This window comes from Prionailurus viverrinus, chromosome B3, assembly GCF_022837055.1.
Source record: "Prionailurus viverrinus isolate Anna chromosome B3, UM_Priviv_1.0, whole genome shotgun sequence".
NCBI lineage: Eukaryota > Metazoa > Chordata > Mammalia > Carnivora > Felidae > Prionailurus > Prionailurus viverrinus.
The window spans coordinates 67,869,756-67,888,370 of NC_062566.1; the positions used below are offsets into that span (position 1 = coordinate 67,869,756).

Below are 18,615 nucleotides of genomic sequence, written 5' to 3' on the forward strand. Positions count from 1 at the left end.
GTTATTTGATTTTTAAAAAATAATTTTTTATTATTCTCATTTATTAATGTTATTTGATTAATTGTTAAAACAACAGGTATGATAACCATTGTGCTAGGCACCTGGGAAAATAGGAGCAAGATGTATAATAGCCTTTGGAAATATTTTTGGCTTATCAGCTGTAGCTCTAAGTTTATTTTTGTAACTCACAGTTTAGTCATTTTATTTATTAAATATTTTGAAAGACTAAGATTTCAGAAGTAATGTTTTAGTGTAAGGGAGTTGATATCCAGTATATTGTTTGTTTTGTGAACAAAATGCTGAAAAATTGTGTCAGTCAGCATCATCCAAAGGAGAATGGTTAGTTTTTTTGTCTCCTATATCAATTAGGTGAACCTAATTTCCTTTGGAAATGAACATTTACATGCCCAAACTGCTGACTCTTGGCTATGCCCAAGAGACTTTGTTTTATAGATAACATGATATCATTCATCACATGGATAAGCAACCATCCACTATGACAAGCTGGAGAATGAGGCAGAATCACAACAGAATAAGATTGGAGGTGTGAAGGGATTGAAACAAAGATACCGCACCAAGTTTGCCCACATTGATTAGGCCCCAGCCAACTTAATGAAAGCTTGTCAAGCTAACAAATCTAAATGGATATGAAATACTCATTTGGGAAAAGTATTTCGGTTCCCTGGTTAATTGTCCTATTATTTATTTAAGCCATAGCTACACCCAATGGGGGCTCAAACTCACAACCCCTGAAATCAAGAGCCATGAGCTCTACCAACTGAGCCAGCCAGGTGCCTACCCTATTTTCTTTCAATGGGAAATTTCATATTGAGCTTTACTTTTTGGCGTGGGGGAATTTATTATTGAGACATTTGAAAAGACTTCATTGCCTTTTTGCTGGGGAGGTATTGTTTAATTTGGTTTGGTTTGTGAAAACACCAGTTTAAGAGGAGTGTTATTTCTTCAGCAAGCAAGGGAGAGGAAGCACTTTAGTTCCTCCCCACATCCTAGGATGACCTCAGGAAGTCCCCAGAGCCAGGCCTGTTAACACGCATGTAGCACGGCATCTATAGTTTCTCTTCTAGCATTAGCTGTTGAAGTTAATATCCAATTGGAACAGAACAGAGGAACATTCTTCCATCAAAAGAACTATAGTCCTTCTTAAGCTTGGCCAATGTAAGCCTAGAGGCTGAAAAGCCCATTAGGTGCTTTTGTTCTGTCAGTTCTCTGGATGTGGAAGTGTGCCAGCTTTTGAGTGACTTTAGTCTCACTTTCTACTGTTGGAGTATCTGAGGTTGTTTGTCTGAAGGGGATACCAAGGAACTGCTAGAAAGTGGTATTTTACTTAAAACTGTGTTTGCTCTTATTGTATTGATATTATATGGCTACATAAAAGAGAAAAATAATAATAAAGAAAACTTCACTGAAATGTAAGCATTAGGATAAACTGTGAAGGTTTCACCAGTGGGGGACAGACACTTTCAAACCTCACTCTTAGTCCCAGGACCTCCTATCATTCTCTTCAGGGCCAGCTTTACCTCTTGGTTCCGCAGAGTGTAGATGAGGGGGTTGAGGAAAGGAGTGATAGCTGTGGGAAATAAGGCAGCTGCCCCATCCAGGGGGCTGTTGGTTTCAGGCCTCAGGTAGATGAAGGCACAGGGCACATAGTACACGGTTACCACGGTTACGTGGGCCCCACAGGTTGAAAAGGCTCGGCGCCGCCCATCAGTTGTGCGGATTCTCAGGATGGCCTGAGTGATCTGTACATAGGAGAGGAGGATCAGGGAGAAACAAGTGGCAACCACCACCCCAATGTCCACAAAGGTCACCTGCTCGTTGACTGTTGTATCAGTACAGGCTAGCCTCAAAACTGCAGGGATGTCACAGAAGAAGTAATCTACCTGGTTTGGCCCACAGTAGGGCAGACGGAAGGTTAGGATAGCCTGGAGGGCCCCATGGATGGATCCTGCCACCCAAGCTCCAGTCACAAGCAAGGTACTCAACTTAGCATTCATGAGAATATGGTAGCGCAGGGGTTGGCATATTGCCAGGTACCTATCGTAGGCCATCAAGGTATAGAGAAAGCACTGGGTGCTACCCAAAAAGTGATAGAAATAGAGTTGAGCAACACAGCCGCCAAAGGGGATGGGTTTGATGCCTAGAGTGAAGTTCATCATGAGGCGGGGGACAATGATGGTAGAGATGCCCATGTCAATGACGGAGAGAACACCAAGAAAGATGTACATGGGACGGGCATGGAGCTGCGGGTCTACCCAGACAGTGACTAGAATGAGCAGGTTTCCCAGCTGAGTCAGGATGTAGATTAGCAAAAAGAACACAAACAGAAATGTCCTTAGTCTGAGTGGGTAGGGAATTCCTGTGAGAATGAACTCAGTCAACGATGTGCTGTTGACTCTTTCCATCCTCTGGAGATCTTACCTAGAGAATGGACAAGAGAAGAGTTAGCATGGAAGTGAGAAGGAAGTGAGGAAAAACTAGAGAAAGAGCTTGTAAAAAATGAAGGACAATGATGGAGAAGTTTCTTTATGTGGGGGAGATGACAGATAGGGAGAAGTATGCTTTATGGCAGGAGATGGCCTATTCAGTAAATACAGTTTTATTGGAACACAGCCATGCTCATTTACTTATGTGTTGTCTGTAGCTGCTTTGGTGCTATGATGGCAGAGTTAAGTAGTTGCATTTGTCCTGAAAAGCCTAAAATATTTATTCTCTGGGCTTTTACAGAAAAAGCTTGCTTCTAGGAGTTTGTACCTGGAACACTTTTGCCAAAGATTAAGGGTTTACTGGAAGCAACATGTGTGGGAAAAGACACTTGTTTTGTTAGATGCTCTGCCACTTTAACCTCCAGAATCCACTGACTCATTCTTATCGTGCCAGTACATAAACTTATACGTAGAGTGGGGAGTATGCAGAAAGGGAATGAGAAAATTCTTTGTACCCATTTGTAGTAGAGAGAACGGAACACAATTGTGATTAAATGACTAGTTGTATGTGACATATCTTGATGCTGTGTGAGTCTACTCTCCAAGTTCTTTACAATGAAAGGAAGTCCATGAGGCTGTAAGCATGTAAATAAAGTTACAGTTGGTACTTGCTGCTATGTATTTTGTTTCTTTGTATATAATAGTGTGGCCTTGCGACACAGTAAAGAAAGAGAGGAGAAAAGGAAGCAAAGAGGGATGTCTGTAGTGAGACATCAGAGATGAGAGAAAAAGCAAGGATGACTGGAGAGGATGAGAGAACAGCAGGGCAAATGGCTTTCAGTGTAGAAGAGTTATTTTAAGTTTTTGGTCCAACCTCTTGATTGGCATTTCCCACCTAAAGAAAAAGGTTGATTAATGAGCTTTTAAAACTCACCAGTTGTATAATTCGCTAATATCTAAGCTTATGGGTTGAGGTGGGATGTCCAAGAAATTGAAATGGATTGATTCATTGATTTTGCTCTGGAATGATTCACATCCACTCAGAAGGAAGAGAGTGAGATTAACAGAGAAGTCAGGAACTCTCTGATTAATAATTCCCTCCAGCTTCACTCTTGTGCTTTGGCTCAAATGAATGTGAAGAGCAGGGAAGTGACAACCTTTGAGAAAGACATTATGGACAGATGGTCCTGCTGCTGGCTGGAAACCCTAAATGTTAATATTGTAATGAATCTGGGTCATCAGCTTGCTTCTTGGCTCCCAGAAAAGTTTCACAGCTCTGTTGGGTTCTCATTTCCTTATTGAGGTTATGAGGATGGGGAACGAAACTCTGGACCCAATTCTGACACATAGTGACCAAGAGTGGGTGGTTATACTCAACCCTTACATTAAACACTTAACTTAAAAAAAAAAAAAACACTTAATTTTAAAACTGCTATATCCATGTCCTGTCAAAGCTTAGCCCTCATTATTTTACCATCTCTTATAGAATTTTAAAAAGGCACCAGTAAATCATTCTACCCCTGTCATATTGCTTTTTTTTTTTGCAAGTGAATGGAACAGCAGTTGTGATTTTTCAAAAAAAAATATTTAAAAACAGTGATGGCTGAACTTCAAAAGTTGACTACAGAGCTCTTCTGGAAGTCAGGGTTACAAAACCAGGCCCATTCCTTCCATTTCCCAGTTTCAGGAACTGCAGAGGGTTACAAGTTTCCTTGAGAAATTCATAACAGCCCCCCAGCAGCCCTGGCCTGAATGAGTTCAGGTAGTTTCTCTGGTGCTTGTTGTAGGATGCTATAGTTCCCCGGGGTCACAGAAATCTGATGTTAAACTCTGCAGATTTAGAAGCCTGATTTGGTCAGGTCTCCTTAGAGGAATCAACACTGGGAAACCAATTCATGCTATTCAATACCTGAGAGAATGACTTGTAAACCAAACAGCCAATTTATTAATTTACAGTGGGAGATCTCATTCCCATGACTGAAATAGTGTGTTTACTACCCAGGGCAACCACTGACTAATATTAAGATCTCGGGAAATCAAATTAGGAATCGGATGCATATTTCTAAGTTTTGAATCAGAGCAAAGAGACTATGATGGGGCACACTTAATTGAGGCTGTGATAGGTATAACTCAATGAGTTATACCTGGTGAATTACACAGTATGTTTATCTAGAAGTATTCTTTAATCTTGCCTTCAGATACAATATTTTTTTTTCAGGAAGTAGTGGGGGTACATTGATAAAGTTTTACTTTATTAATTTTCTTCCTAAATTTAATTTCCCTAGTCATTTTTTCTCTTTTGTTTTCCATACTGTTTTCCTGTTTGCATTAGGGAATGTTCTCTGTTCTTTGAGTTACTCTCTAGGAACTTTTATTTCTTTGGGGAAATTTGCTGTAAATAGGGAATTCCAGGCCACACAGGCTATGCTGATTCTTGTTTTCAATCAGAGAGAATAATATTTCATTATCTTGCCCTTAGATTTTAGGTCCATTTTTTTTCTTTCCCTATTTTTTTTTTAAAGCAAGATCTATGCCCAATGTGGGGCTTGAACTCATGATGCCAAGATGAAGAGTTGCATGCTCTACTGACTGAGCCAGCCAGGTGCCTAGACCCATCTTAATGGGAGCGATGAGGGGATGGGATGTAGTCTTATTTGTAATACTGTCCTTATTAGGTGTGCTCTCATTCCAGTTGCAATGAAAATTTCCTCCATTTCTTTAACAAGTTTTCCCTCATTTAGCTATAAAGATAATAAATGGGACAACTTCCTTTTTGTCTCAGATCTGTTACGACCATCTTCCTTGTGGTACTGCCATTATCATAGGTCTCCAAGAATGAAGCTTGGTGTTTACTGGATGAACACACTTCTGCTTGCTCTGATTCATTAATATCCCAGATGTGGCTCTGAGACACATTTAATCATTTCAATAATAAAACTGCAGGGAAGGAGAGAGGAACATGGCACAAGGAGAAAGGAACATGACACGGATGAAACCTCCATGGACTAGGGTGATATGAACTCACAGAACAATGGTATTTTACATCTGTGTAGTGCTGTCATGATCCTCAGAGGAGATAAATGACAGAGGAGTCCTATAGCTGTATGGTGCAAGAGTAAGGACCCCAACTAGATTTTATGGTTTTAAGTTCAGTATTCCTTTAAAAAATTTAATGTTTATTTTTGAGAGAGAGAGAGAGAGAGAGAGAGAGAGAGAGAGAGAGCAAGCAAGCATGAGCAGGGAGGGGCAGAGAGAGAAGGAGACACAGAATCTGAAGCAGGTTCTAGGCTCTGAGCTATCAGCACAGAGCCCGACGTGGGGCTCAAACTCATAAACTGCGAGATCATGACCTGAGCTGAAGTTGAATGCTCAACTGACTGAGCCACCCAGGCGCCCCTCCAGTTCGGTATTCTTTCTACATTTTACTTAACATTTTTTTCCTACAAATAATATGACTTACTAAATTATTTTGGCTGATTTCAGGATTTTAAATCATTAGAAGTTTTCAAAATTCACTGGCAATGTTAATCCTGGTGTCCTGAGGCCATAGCTTTGTCTGTGATCTGAGTAACAATTTTAAGAGTTTGATGGTTTATTCTGTCAGACTCTAAATGGGAGCTGCTGCTCCATTTCTAAACCTAGATGTAGAATTAAGTGCAAGTTTTAAAGTTAAACAAGAGTTAATATTTCTTACTATGAATCTGTGAAGTGGACCATCTCCTTTCTGTCTGGGATTCTAGTGCACTGAGTATGTCTTTGGGAAGTAGATCATTGCCTGGGGGCTTAGCAGTATTTTCATTTTACAGAGATTTCGACTGTGAAGGTATTGATGCAGGATGCTTTTCTTTTATGTTTATTTATTTATTTTTGAGAGAGAGAGAAAGAGAGAGAGGAAGCAGGGGAGGGGCAGACAGAGAGGGAGACAGAGAATCTGTCAGTACATAGCCTGATGCAGACCTCAAACTCATGAACTGTGAGATCATGACCTGAGTCTGAGTGGGATGCTTAACTGTCTGGGCTACCCGGGAGCCCCGATGCAGTATGTTTTTGAATTGTGATATGATATCAAATATGAAAAGTTATTTAGTACATGCATGTTGTAAGAAAGATATGGGAATCATTAGTGGATCACAAAATGATTATACATCTATAAATTTGATCATTAAAAATTTGCTAGTGACTGATTTGCCCAGGAGATCAGGTATCTTTTCTAAGGAGATAAAGGGCACAGTCTTGACCCCATTTCAGCAGATGACTTTTGCTTAATTCTGGTCCCAAATACATACCTAACTCTAGTCACCTATCTCTCAAATGGCCATGAAATAAATACGTATTTAAAAAAGTTTTTTAATACAACTAAATCAGATTAGACTTTCTTTTAATTTGTAAAAAGCATCTCAAATATTTAGAAAATTTAGATGATCTGCTGCCATTTTCTGAATTTTACAGTAAGACATATAAATTGTAAAATTATTTAGAGGAATAACATTGGAATGAACACATATAATGACAAGAGAAAATTTTGAATTACTAAGTCTGAGAAAGGAGATAAAGCATTTCTATTAATGCTTAGCACCTGGCTCAGTCGGTTAAGCATCCAACTTTTGATTTCAGCTAAGGTCATGATCTCATGGTTCATGAGATCAAGCCCCATGTCTGGCTCTGCATTGAGAATGTGGAGCCTGCCTAGGATTCTCTCTCTCCTTCTCTCTTCCCCTCCCCTGCTCATCTCTCTCTCTCTCTCTCAAAATAAATATTAAAAAACCCAAAACCCAAAAACATTTCCATTAACATAAAACCCTTATTAGAGTAATGAGTTTGAATCATGTAACATACTCACTAACATAGAAATCAGATTACAATTTTATTCATATCCATCCTTCACATTTTGGGCAAAGAAACTGCCTTAAGGGTGGGGGGAGGGATCTGATAAGGAACAAACAGCAAGGTGCAGAGATGGAACCACCACAGAACTCTAAGATACTCTTACCTTCTCTGGTTGGTATGCAATCCAGGCAGTGAATGAACCTCTTAAGAAAGGTAGCTTTGGATGAATTGTAGCCAATACAAGTCTTGTGGAAATAGTGTTATCTTGATATAAAGTAGCTAAATGGTAGCTGCATAGTCTTTCTGTGAGAGCATAAACAAACATATATTGAATGATTAGACAAGGGAAGACATGGAGAGATGAAGTGACTGAGTGTGGAGAAATCCTTTGCACGGTGTTTGGACTGAACATTTATATATATCTGAAACTTACTCTGTGTTCATCTATATTTGCGAATATCTTCCTCTCTTTTAAGAACTTCTTTGCACCAGTGATCTTGTAAGTGATATTTAATTCTGGAAAATGGGATAGAACAATGGCAGGTGCTACTTGGGGGCAGGTGCTTCACCTGGTGGTGCCAGTATCCACAGAAACTCCTTTTTCAATCTGAGATAAGGTATATAAATCTGTTCCTAGAGAGATTTCAGTGGCTTTGGATCCCACAGGGTCAGCAGATTTTGTTGTGAAGGGCTCATGACAGAAGACCTGAATAGTCAGTTCTGGTTGGAACAAAGTGAAGGACCAAATTACTGAAACCTGATTTATTTGCTTGTTTATTTGTAGACGTCCTCTTCCAGTTGCCTTATTAACTGGGGGAAGAGTTTTGGCCCCCACTGAAGGTAATTGCTAAGGTTGGTCTCTCTTGTGTTCTGTTACTTCTTTTATTTTCTCTAGAGTCAATTACAGTGTGTGAGACTTGCAGCTTGGGGACTATTGTAATGGGATCCCTGTGATAAGCCAAGACCAGTATCTTGGTTTGTTTCCTGGGATACCCCCCTTAGTTTCCAGCTTTTCCCAATTTTGTAACATCAGCAGGGACAAAATCTGTGGGGCTTAATAAGGCTTGTTGTTGATTTTATGTCTGTGATTTCTTTACTCTTCCAAAAAAAAAGAAATTTGGAGAGAAAAAAAAAAGCTAGTGTGGTTGTTACTGGTCAATGATATCTTCTTATTGGCACATTCACACTTTATGAAAGTCATATGTTAGAATTACTAAGGCGCTAACATAGATCTGATAGTGTAGGAGAAACAGACTCTCAGGGTAGAGGAACATGGAAAGTCATCCAATCTGTCATCTAGCTGTCATATATAATACCATAAGTGATGTTCACTGAGCAATGATTTTTATTAATATTTCTTGGTTCTGTGTTTTTGAATACTTTGAGATTGGTCTTACTTATTTTCTGCTAGTCTGATCTTTGGAATTCTCTGAAGCCCCCTTTCCATTTTTTTTCCCCCCTCAAATGTCTAGAGATGGTCTAGGTCTTCAGAGAATACCTTAAATGTGATCTGTTTCACCTGCCTGCAGGCTTTTGTGGTGATCTCTATAGCTCCTAAGTTGCCTTGGAATTGAAATGTCTAGAGTAGAGGTTGGTGAACTTTTTCCGGAAAAGCCAGATCATATTTTTGGCCTTGAGGACCATACAGTTTCTGTTGTAACTATTCAAGGCTGCCATTGTACATAGAAGTGGCCGTAAATGATACACATAAAATGGGCATGGCTGTATTACATAAAACTTCATTTGTGGACACTGACATTTTAATTTCACATAAATTTCAATGACAGAAGTCCTTCCTTATCAGTAATTACTTTAAACGCAAATGGTTAAACTTCTCAATCAAAGACAGACTGGCAGAACAGATAAAAAACACATGATCCAATTATATGTGCCTGTAAGAGACTCACTTGAGATCCAAGGACACAAACAGGCTGAAAGTGAAAGGACAGAAAAAGATATTCCATGCAAATAGTAGCCAAAAGAGAACAGGAGTAACTATACTAACACCAGACCAAACAGATTAAATACAAAAAAGTTACAAGAGACAAAGAAGGACATTACATGGTAAAAGATTCAATACAACAAGAAGATATAACAATGATTAGTGTTTACACAGCTAATTACAGATCCAAATATATGAAGCAAAACCTGATGGATTGAAAGGAGAGATAGATAGATCTACAATAATAGTTGGAGACTTCAATATACCACCCACAATGGATAGAACAACAAAAGATAAGGAAATAAAGGACTTAAACAACAATAAGCCAACTAGACCTAACGGAGATATACAGAATAGTCTACCCAAAAACAGAATACACATTCTTAAGTGCACATGGGACATTTTTCAGGATAGACCACATATTAGGCCACAGATTAAGTCTCAATGTATTTAAAAAAATAGACATGCTACAAAATATGTTCTCTGACTATAATGAGATTGTTAGAAGTTAATAAAAGGAAAACTGGAAAATCCACAATATTGTTGAAATTAAACACGCTTTTAAAAAATGTTTATTTTTGAGAGAGAGAGCGAACATGAGCAGGGGAGGCACAGAGTGAGAGGGGGGACAGAGGATCTGAAGTGGGATCTGCACTGACAGCAGGGAGCCTGATGCAGAGCTCAAAATCACAAACTGTGAGATCATGACCTGAGCCAAAGTCAGACACCCAACTGGCTGAGCCCCAACACAATTTTTTTTAAAGTAAGCTTTACACCCCATATGTGGCTTGAATTAATGACCCTGACCAGGAGTCACATGCTCTACTGACTGAGCCAGCCAGGCATTCCCAAATAATATACTTTTAAACAACCAATGGACAAAAGAAGAAATTGCAAAGGAACTTAGAAAATATTTAAAGATGAAAACAATATGACAGGGGCGCCTGGGTGGCTCAGTCGGTTAAGCGTCCGACTTCAGCTCAGGTCACGATCTCGCGGTCCGTGAGTTCGAGCCCCGCGTCGGGCTCTGGGCTGATGCCTCAGAGCCTGGAGTCTGCTTCCCATTCTGTGTCTCACTCTCTCTCTGCCCCTCCCCCATTCATGCTCTGTCTCTCTCTGTCTCAAAAATAAATAAACGTTAAAAAAAATTAAAACAAACAAAACAAAACAAAACAAACAATATGACATACCAAAGCTTTTTGGACACAGTGAAAGTAGTGCTAAAGGGAAACTTAGAGCTATAAGTGCTTACTTTAAAAAACAAAAAGAATCCCTGGGCACTGATAGCTAGCTCAGTTGGTAGAGCATGGAACTCTTTTTTTTTTTAATGTTTATTTATTTATTTTGAGAGAGAGAGAGAGAGAGAGAGAGAGAGAGAGAGAATGAATCTTAGGCTAGCACAGAGCTTGATGCAGGGCTCAATCTCATGAACCATGAGATCATGACCTGAGCTGAAATCAAGAGTTGGGGGCTTAACTGATTGAGTCACCAGGCACCAGAAGCATGCAACTCTTGATCCCAGGGTTGCAAGCTGGAGCCCCACATTGGGTATAGAGTTTACTTAAACAAATAAGCAGAACCAAAACAAAACCAGAAAGATCTCAATCAACAACATACTTTTAAAACTAAAGGATCTAGAAAAAGAACAACATACTAAACCCAGAGCTAGCAGAAGGAAAGGAATAATAAAAGATTAGAACACAGATGAATGAAAAGAAGAATAGAAAAACAATAGAGAATGTCAATGAAACCAAAGAAAAGATAAAAGAAATAGACAAACTTTATCTAGATGGACTAAAACAAAGAGAAAAGACTCAAATTATAAAGTCAGTAAAGAAAGTGGGGACATTACTATTACTTCTACGGAAATAAAACAGATTATAAGGGAGTACTATGAATAATTGTATACCAAAAAATTGGATAACCTAGATGAAATGAACAAATTCCTAGAAATACAAAACTTGCTAAGACTAACTTGTGAAGAAATAGAGAATCTGAAAAGACCCATAACTAATAAAAAAATTAAGTAATGAAAAAAATCTCCCAACAAAGAAAAGCTCTGGACCAGATGGCTTCACTGATAAATTCTACCAAACATTTTAAAGAAGAACTAATAGGGGCGCCTGGGTGGCGCAGTCGGTTAAGCATCCGACTTCAGCCAGGTCACGATCTCGTGGTCCGTGAGTTCGAGCCCCGTGTCGGGCTCTGGGCTGATGGCTCAGAGCCTGGAGCCTGTTTCCGATTCTGTGTCTCCCTCTCTCTCTGCCCCTCGCCTGTTCATGCTCTGTATCTCTCTGTCCCAAAAATAAACGTTGAAAAAAAATTAAAAAAAAAATAAAGAAGAACTAATACCAATCCTTCTCAAACTTTTCCAAAAAATTGAAGAGGAGGAAACACTAACTCACTGTATGAGGCCAGCACTACCCTAATATCAAAGCCAGAAAAAGACTACAAGATAATTACAAACCAATGTCCTTTATATATACATTGATGCAAAATCCTCAATGAAATAATAGCAGCAGAAATCAGCAGCATTTTAAAAGATTATACACCATGATGCCAGGTGTGTGTTGTGATTTTCCATAACCCCTGAAATCTTGCTGCTACACGATCGTGTGAAATTTTTCTGGGGCGGGCTAGCACCCAGCTGCAGTCTCTGGGCATTGGCAGCAACATGGTCCTGCAAACGTTCCTGGGGGTGGGCCGGTCCCTGGCCATTGCTCAGTGAGACCCTCCCCCAGAAGGTCTGAGAGGGTCAAAGCTGCAGTTCCTCAGAAATGAGGGGTTGGGAAACACAGCTGGATCTGAGAAAAAACTCAGGAGGGAGGTGCTGCCTGGCAACCTGACGGCTTGGTTATGGACAGTGTAAAAGTGGGCAGTGGATGGAAGCTGGAGACAAAGGACAGGTGCGTGATTGCTGGTCAGGGAGAACAGAGTTCTGATACTAGAGACTGGGTAGTTGGGTGATGCCATTTTCACCTCTCCTGCGCATGCGCATACACACCTACAGGTGCCACAACCCACCCCAGTAAGCTAAGCAGCGCCATCTAGTGGAGAACGGAGCTGTTACACTAAGCCCCGCCCATCTGGGCCAACCTCACGCTTCAGGAACACCACAAGTCTTTCCACCTGCTTAGTTTACAGACTATAAAGTGCTTCATAGTTTGACTTCTAGGGGAAAACGATGTAATTTCAATCATATTTCAGTCTGTTCAGTAGTCCATCTATTCAATTTTCTTTTTTTTTCATTTCTTTTTTTTGTTGAATAAAGAAAAAAATTTTTACTTTCAATTTTTATTAAAAATATTTTTCTTTAATTTTTTTCTACTATATTTTTTACTTTTTTGTAAAATTTTCAAATTCCATTTTGCTTCCATCATTTAATTTTATTCTATTTCATTGTATTCATTTTTTCAAATTTTCAAAACGTTTTCCTTTTTTTTCCTTTTTCTCCTCCACCCCCTTTTTTCTAATCTATCAAGCTTCTTTCAACAACCAGACTAAAACTACCTAGGACCTACCATCATGCATTTGATTTTGTGTGTGTTGTTTTTAATTTTTTAATTTTAATTTTTTACTTTATTAATTCCTTTTCTTCTGTCAAAATGATGAAATGAAGGGATTCACCCCAAAAGAAAGAGCAGGTAGAAATGACAGCCAGGGACTTAATCAACACAGATACAAGCAAGATGTCTGAACCAGATTTTAGAATCATGATAATAAGAATACTAGCTGGGGTCAAAAATAGATCAGAATCCCTTTCTGTGGAGATAAAAGTAGTAAAAGCTAGTCAGGATGAGATAACAAATGCTGTAACTGAGCTGCAATCTTGAATGGATGCCACAGCAGCAAGGATGGATGAGGCAGAGAAGAAAATCAATGATATAGGGGACAAACTTATGGAGAATAATGAAGCAGAAAAAGAGACTAAAGCAAAAGAACATGATTTAAGAATCAGAGAAATCAGTGACTCATTAAAAAGGAACAACAGGTGTCCCAGAAGATGAAGAGAGAGAAAAAGGAGTAGAAGGGTAATGTGAGCAAATCATAGCAGAAAACTTTCCTAACCTGGGGAAACACGGACATCAAAATCCAGGAAGCACAGAGGAATCCCATTAGATTCAACAGAAACCGACCATCAACAAGGCATATCATAGTCAAGTTCAAAAATACTCAGGCAAGAAAAGAATAATGAAAGCAGCAAGCAAAAAAAAGTCCTTAGCCAGCAAGGGAAGACAGATCAGGTTTGCAGCATACCTATCCACAGAAAGTTGGCAGGCCAGACAAGAGTGGCAGGTATAGTCAATGTGCTGAATCAGAAAAATATGCAGCCACGGATTCTTTATCCAGCAAGGCTGTCATTCAAAATAGAAGGAGAGATAAAACGTTTCCCAGAAAAACAAAAATTAAAGGAGTTTGTGACCACTAAACCAGCCCTGTGAGAAATTTTAAGGGGGACTCTCTCAGGGGAGAAAAGATGAAAATACACATACATACATACATACACACATACCAAAAGCAACAAAGATTAGAAAGGACCAGAGAACACCACCAGAAACTCCAACTCTACAAGCAACATAATGGAAATAAATTCATATCTTTCAATACTCACTCTAAATGTCAATGGACTAAATGCTCCAATCAAAAGACATAGGGTAACAGAATGGATAAGAAAACAAGACCCATCTATATGCTGTTTGCAACAGACCAACTTTAGACCTAAAGACACCTTCAGATTGAAAGTAAGGGGGTGGAGAAGCATCTATCATGCTAATGGTCGACAAAAGAAAGCCAGAGTAGCCATACATATATCAGTGAATCTAGACTTTAAAATAAAGGTTGTAACAAGAGATGAAGAAGGACATTATATCATAATCAAGGGGCCTATCCACCAAGAAGACCTAACAATTATAAACATTTATGCTCCAAATGTGAAACACCCAAATATATAAATCAATTAATCACCAACATAAAGAAACTCATTGATAATACCATAATAGTAGGGAACTTCAACATCCCACTTACAGCAATGGGCAGATCATCTAAACAGAAAATCAACAAGGAAACAATGACTTTGAATGTCACACTGGACCAGATGGACTTAACAGATATATTCAGAACATTTCATCCTAAAGCAGTGGAATATACATTCTTCTCCACTGCACATGGAATGTTCTCCAGAAGAGACCACACTCTAGGACAAAAATCATCCCTCAAAAAGTACAAAAAGATCGAGATCATACTGTGCATATTTTTAGACCACAACACTATGAAACTCAAAATCAACCACAAGAAAAAATTTGGAAAGGTAACAAATACTTGGAGACTAAGGAACATCCTACTAAAGAAGGAATGGGCTAACCAAGAAGTTAAAGAGGAAATTAAAAAGTACATGGAAGCCAATGAAAATGATAACACCACAGCCCAAAACCTCTGGGACACACCAAAGCAGTCATAAGGTCAATCCAGACCTTCCTAAAGAAGGAAGAAAGGTCTCAGACACACAACATAACCCTACACCTTAAAGAGCTGGAAAAAGAACAGTAAATAAACCCCAAAACTACCAGAAGACAGGAAATAAAGATTCGAGCAGAAATCAATGCTATCTAAACCAAATAAGCAGAACAGATCAATTAACCAGAAACTGGTTCTTTGAAAGAATGAACAAAATTGATAAACCACTAGCCAGTTTGGTCAAGAAGAAAAAGGAAAGGACCCAAAGTAATAAAATCAAGAATGAAAGAGGAGAGATCATGACCAACACAACATAAATAAAAACAATAGCAAGAGTATATTATGAGCAATTATATGCCAATAAAATGGGCAACCTGAAAGAAATGGACAAATTCCTAGAAACATATAAACTGCCAAAACAGAAACAGGAAGAAATAGAAAATTTGAACAGATCCATAACCAGAAAAGAAATCGACTTAGTAATCAAAAATCTGCCAAAAAAACAAGAGTCCAGGGCCAGATAGCTTTCCAGGGGAATTCTACCAAACATTTAAGGAAGAGTTAACACCTATTCTGTTGAAGCTCTTCCAAAAAATAGAAATGGAAGGAAAACTTCCAAATTCTTTCTATGAAGCCAGCATTACCTTGATGCCAAAACCAGACAAAGACCCCACTAAAAAGGAGAACTATAGACCAATTTCCCTGAAGAACATGGATGCAAAAATCCTCAACAAGATATTAGCCAACTGGCTCCAAGAACACATTAAAAAAGTAATTCACCATCACCAAGTGGGATTTATACCTGGGATGCAGGGCCAGTTCCATATCCACAAAACAATCATTGTGATTCATCATATCAATAAAAGAAAGGACAAGAACCACATGATCCTCTCAATAGATACAGAGAAAGCATTTGACAAAATACAGCATCCTTTCTTGATAAAACCCTCAAGAAAGTAGGGGTAGAAGGATCATAGCTTGAGATCATAGAAGCCATATATGAAAGACCCAATGCTAATATCATCCTCAATGGGGAAAAACTGAGAGCTTTCCCCCCAAGGTCAGGAACAAGACAGGAATGTCCACTCTTGCCACTGTTATTCAACATAGTATTGGAAGTCTTAGCCTCAGCAATCAGACAACACAAAGAAATAAAAGGCACCTAAATCGGCCAGGAGGAGGTCAAACTTTCACTCTTCGCAGATGACATGATACCCTATATGGGAAACCCTAAAGATTCCACCAAAAAACTACTAGAACTGATCCATGGATTCAGCAAAGTTGCAGGATATAAAATCAATGCACAGAAATCTGTTGCATTCCTATACACCAACAATCAAGCAACAGAAAGAGAAATCAAGGAATCTATCCCATTTACAATTGCACCAAAACCCATAAACTACCTAGGAATAAATGTAACCAAAGGGGAAAAATCTATACACTCAAAACTACAGAAAGCTTATGAAAGAAATTGAAGACACAAAAAAATGGAAAAATACTCCATGCTTCTGGATAGGAAGAACACATATTGTTAAAATGTCAATACTACCCAAAGCAATCTATATATTCAATGCAATCCCTATCAAAATAATACCAGAATTCTTCAGAGCTAGAGCAAACAATCCTAAAACTTATATGGAAACAGAAAAGACCCTGAGTAGCCAAAGCAATCTTGAAAAGGAAAACTAAAGCAGGAGGCATCACAATCCCGGACTTCAAGCTGTCTTACAAAGCTATAATCATTAAGACAGTATGGTACTGGCACAAAAACAGACACTCAGATCAATGGAACAGAATAGAGAACCCAGAAATGGACCCACATGTAAATTTAATGTAAATTAAAAAAAAACCCGATTATACACCATGACCAAATAGAATTTATTCCTGGAATGCAAGAATGATTCAACATATGAAAATTGATCAATCTATTGTGCCACATCAAGAAAATGAAAGAAAAAAAAAGGACACGATCATCTCAATAGATGCAGAAAAAGCATTTGACAAAATTCAACACTTTTTTTTGATGAAAAACACTTAGCAAACTGGGAATAGAAAAAAACCAATAAAAGCCATATATCAAAAATCCACAGCAAACATACTCAATGGTAAAAAGCTGAAAACATTTCCTCTAAGGTCAGAAACAAGGCAAGGGTTCCTGTTTTCACTACTAAAAAAAAATTTTTTTTAATGTTTATTTACTTTTGAGAGAGAGACACACACACACACACAGAATCCAAAGCAGGGTCCAGGTTCTGAGCTGTCAGCACAGAACCTGATGCAGAGCTAGAACTCCCAAATTGTGAGACCAAATTCAGGCGCTGAACCTGACCTGAGCTGAAGTCAGGCACTTAACTGACTGAGCCTCCTAGGTGCCTCTGTTTTCACTACTTTTATTCAACAAAGTACTTGAAGTTCTAGCCAGGATAATTAGTCTAGAAAAAGAAATAAATGGCATCAAAACTGGAAAGGAAGAAGTAAAATTATCTGTTTGCAGATATGATTTTATATATAGAAAACCCTGAAGATTCCACATAAACAAATGGTTAGAAATACTCAAAATGAATTCAGCAAATTAGCAGAATATACTCAGCACATAAAAGTCAGTTACATTTCTATACACGAACAATGAACAATATGAAAAGGAAATGACAAAAACAATTTCATTTATAACAGCATCAAAAAGAATAAATGTTTAGGAATTAGAACTTAACCAAGGAGGTGAGAGGTTTTTTACAATGAAAACTACAAAACATTGTCTAAAGAAATTGGTGAATTTTACAGAAACTTAATCAATTTAATTTCACAAATAAATGGAAACACATCTGACGTTCATGGATTGGAAGATATAATATTGTTAAAATGTCAGTACTCAAAAAAAAGTCAGTCCTATTCAAACTGATCTACTGACTCAGTGCAGTCCCTATCAAAATCCCCCAAAGACTTTTTTTTTGTTTTTGTTTTTTTTTTTTTTGGCACAAATAGAAAAACTGGGGCTCAGCCAGTTAAGTGCCTAACTCTTGATTTTGGTTCAGGTCACGGATCGTGAGTTGGAGCCCCATGTTGGTCTCTGTGCTGACAGGGTGGAGCCTGCTTCAGAGTCTCTGTCTCCTTCTCTTTTTGCCTCTCCCCCGTGCTCTCTCTCTCTTTCCCTCTCTCTCAAAAATAAATAAACGTTAAAAAAAAAAACACCTGAAAAACGAAGTAAGTCACTTAATACCGTTACAGTTTTATTCAGGGTAACTTACCGACAGGGAGGGATCTGTAAGTTCAACAATGGTACGTGGCCATTCTCCATCCTCATTCTGCTGTGATTCCCTGCCCAGTCTAGACCTTAATTCCCAGCTTTTATGGAGAAGGGCATGGTGGTGAGATCACAGCGTAGTTATCTAAAGTAGCATCATCTGTGTGCAAGAGGATCTCTACTAGTTACCTGAAGTGGAGTCTTCTGTCTTCCACTTTAGGAAAGATCAGAACAAACCTTCCTGAGTTTTGGTCAGGGCATACATTAACTTCTATGGGGCCTGGAACATGTAGCCCCAAGAGGTCATTGAGCATGAAAAAGATGGAATTACTATTATCAGCACTCCTACAAAAAGGAATAAAACTGGAAGACTCACACTTTCTGATTTTAAAACTTACTACAAAGCTACAGTATTCAAAAGTGTGGTACTGGCGTTAAGACAGACACGTGGACCAATGAAACAGAATGAGGATTCCAGGCACACCTGGGTGGTTCAGTGGGTTAAGCCTCTGACTTGGGCTCAGGTCATGATCTCACGGTTTGCAAATTCAAGCCCTGTGTCAGGTTCCGTGCTGACAGCTCAGAGCCTAGAGCCTGCTTCAGATTCTGTGTGTGTCTCTCTCTCTTCCCCTCCCCGCTTGCTGTCTGTCTCTCTCTCTCTTTCTCTCTCTCTCAAAAATAAATAAAACACTAACCTTTTTTTTAAA

General features: G+C 38.7%; 1 protein-coding gene across 1 annotated transcript; it reads right to left on the reverse strand.

Annotated features, from left to right (window-relative positions):
• Positions 1–1,481: 1,481 nt before the first annotated feature.
• On the reverse strand, positions 1,482–2,423 carry LOC125167401 (olfactory receptor 10G3). Its single transcript, XM_047861496.1, has one exon. It carries the CDS (start codon positions 2,421–2,423, stop codon positions 1,482–1,484), a length of 942 nt encoding a protein of 313 aa, XP_047717452.1.
• Positions 2,424–18,615: the final 16,192 nt, after the last annotated feature.

Coding starts and splice junctions, on each gene's coding strand:
- LOC125167401 (XM_047861496.1), bottom strand. CDS start 2,423: ATGGAAAGAGTCAACAGCACATCGTTGACTGAGTTCATTCTCACAGGA.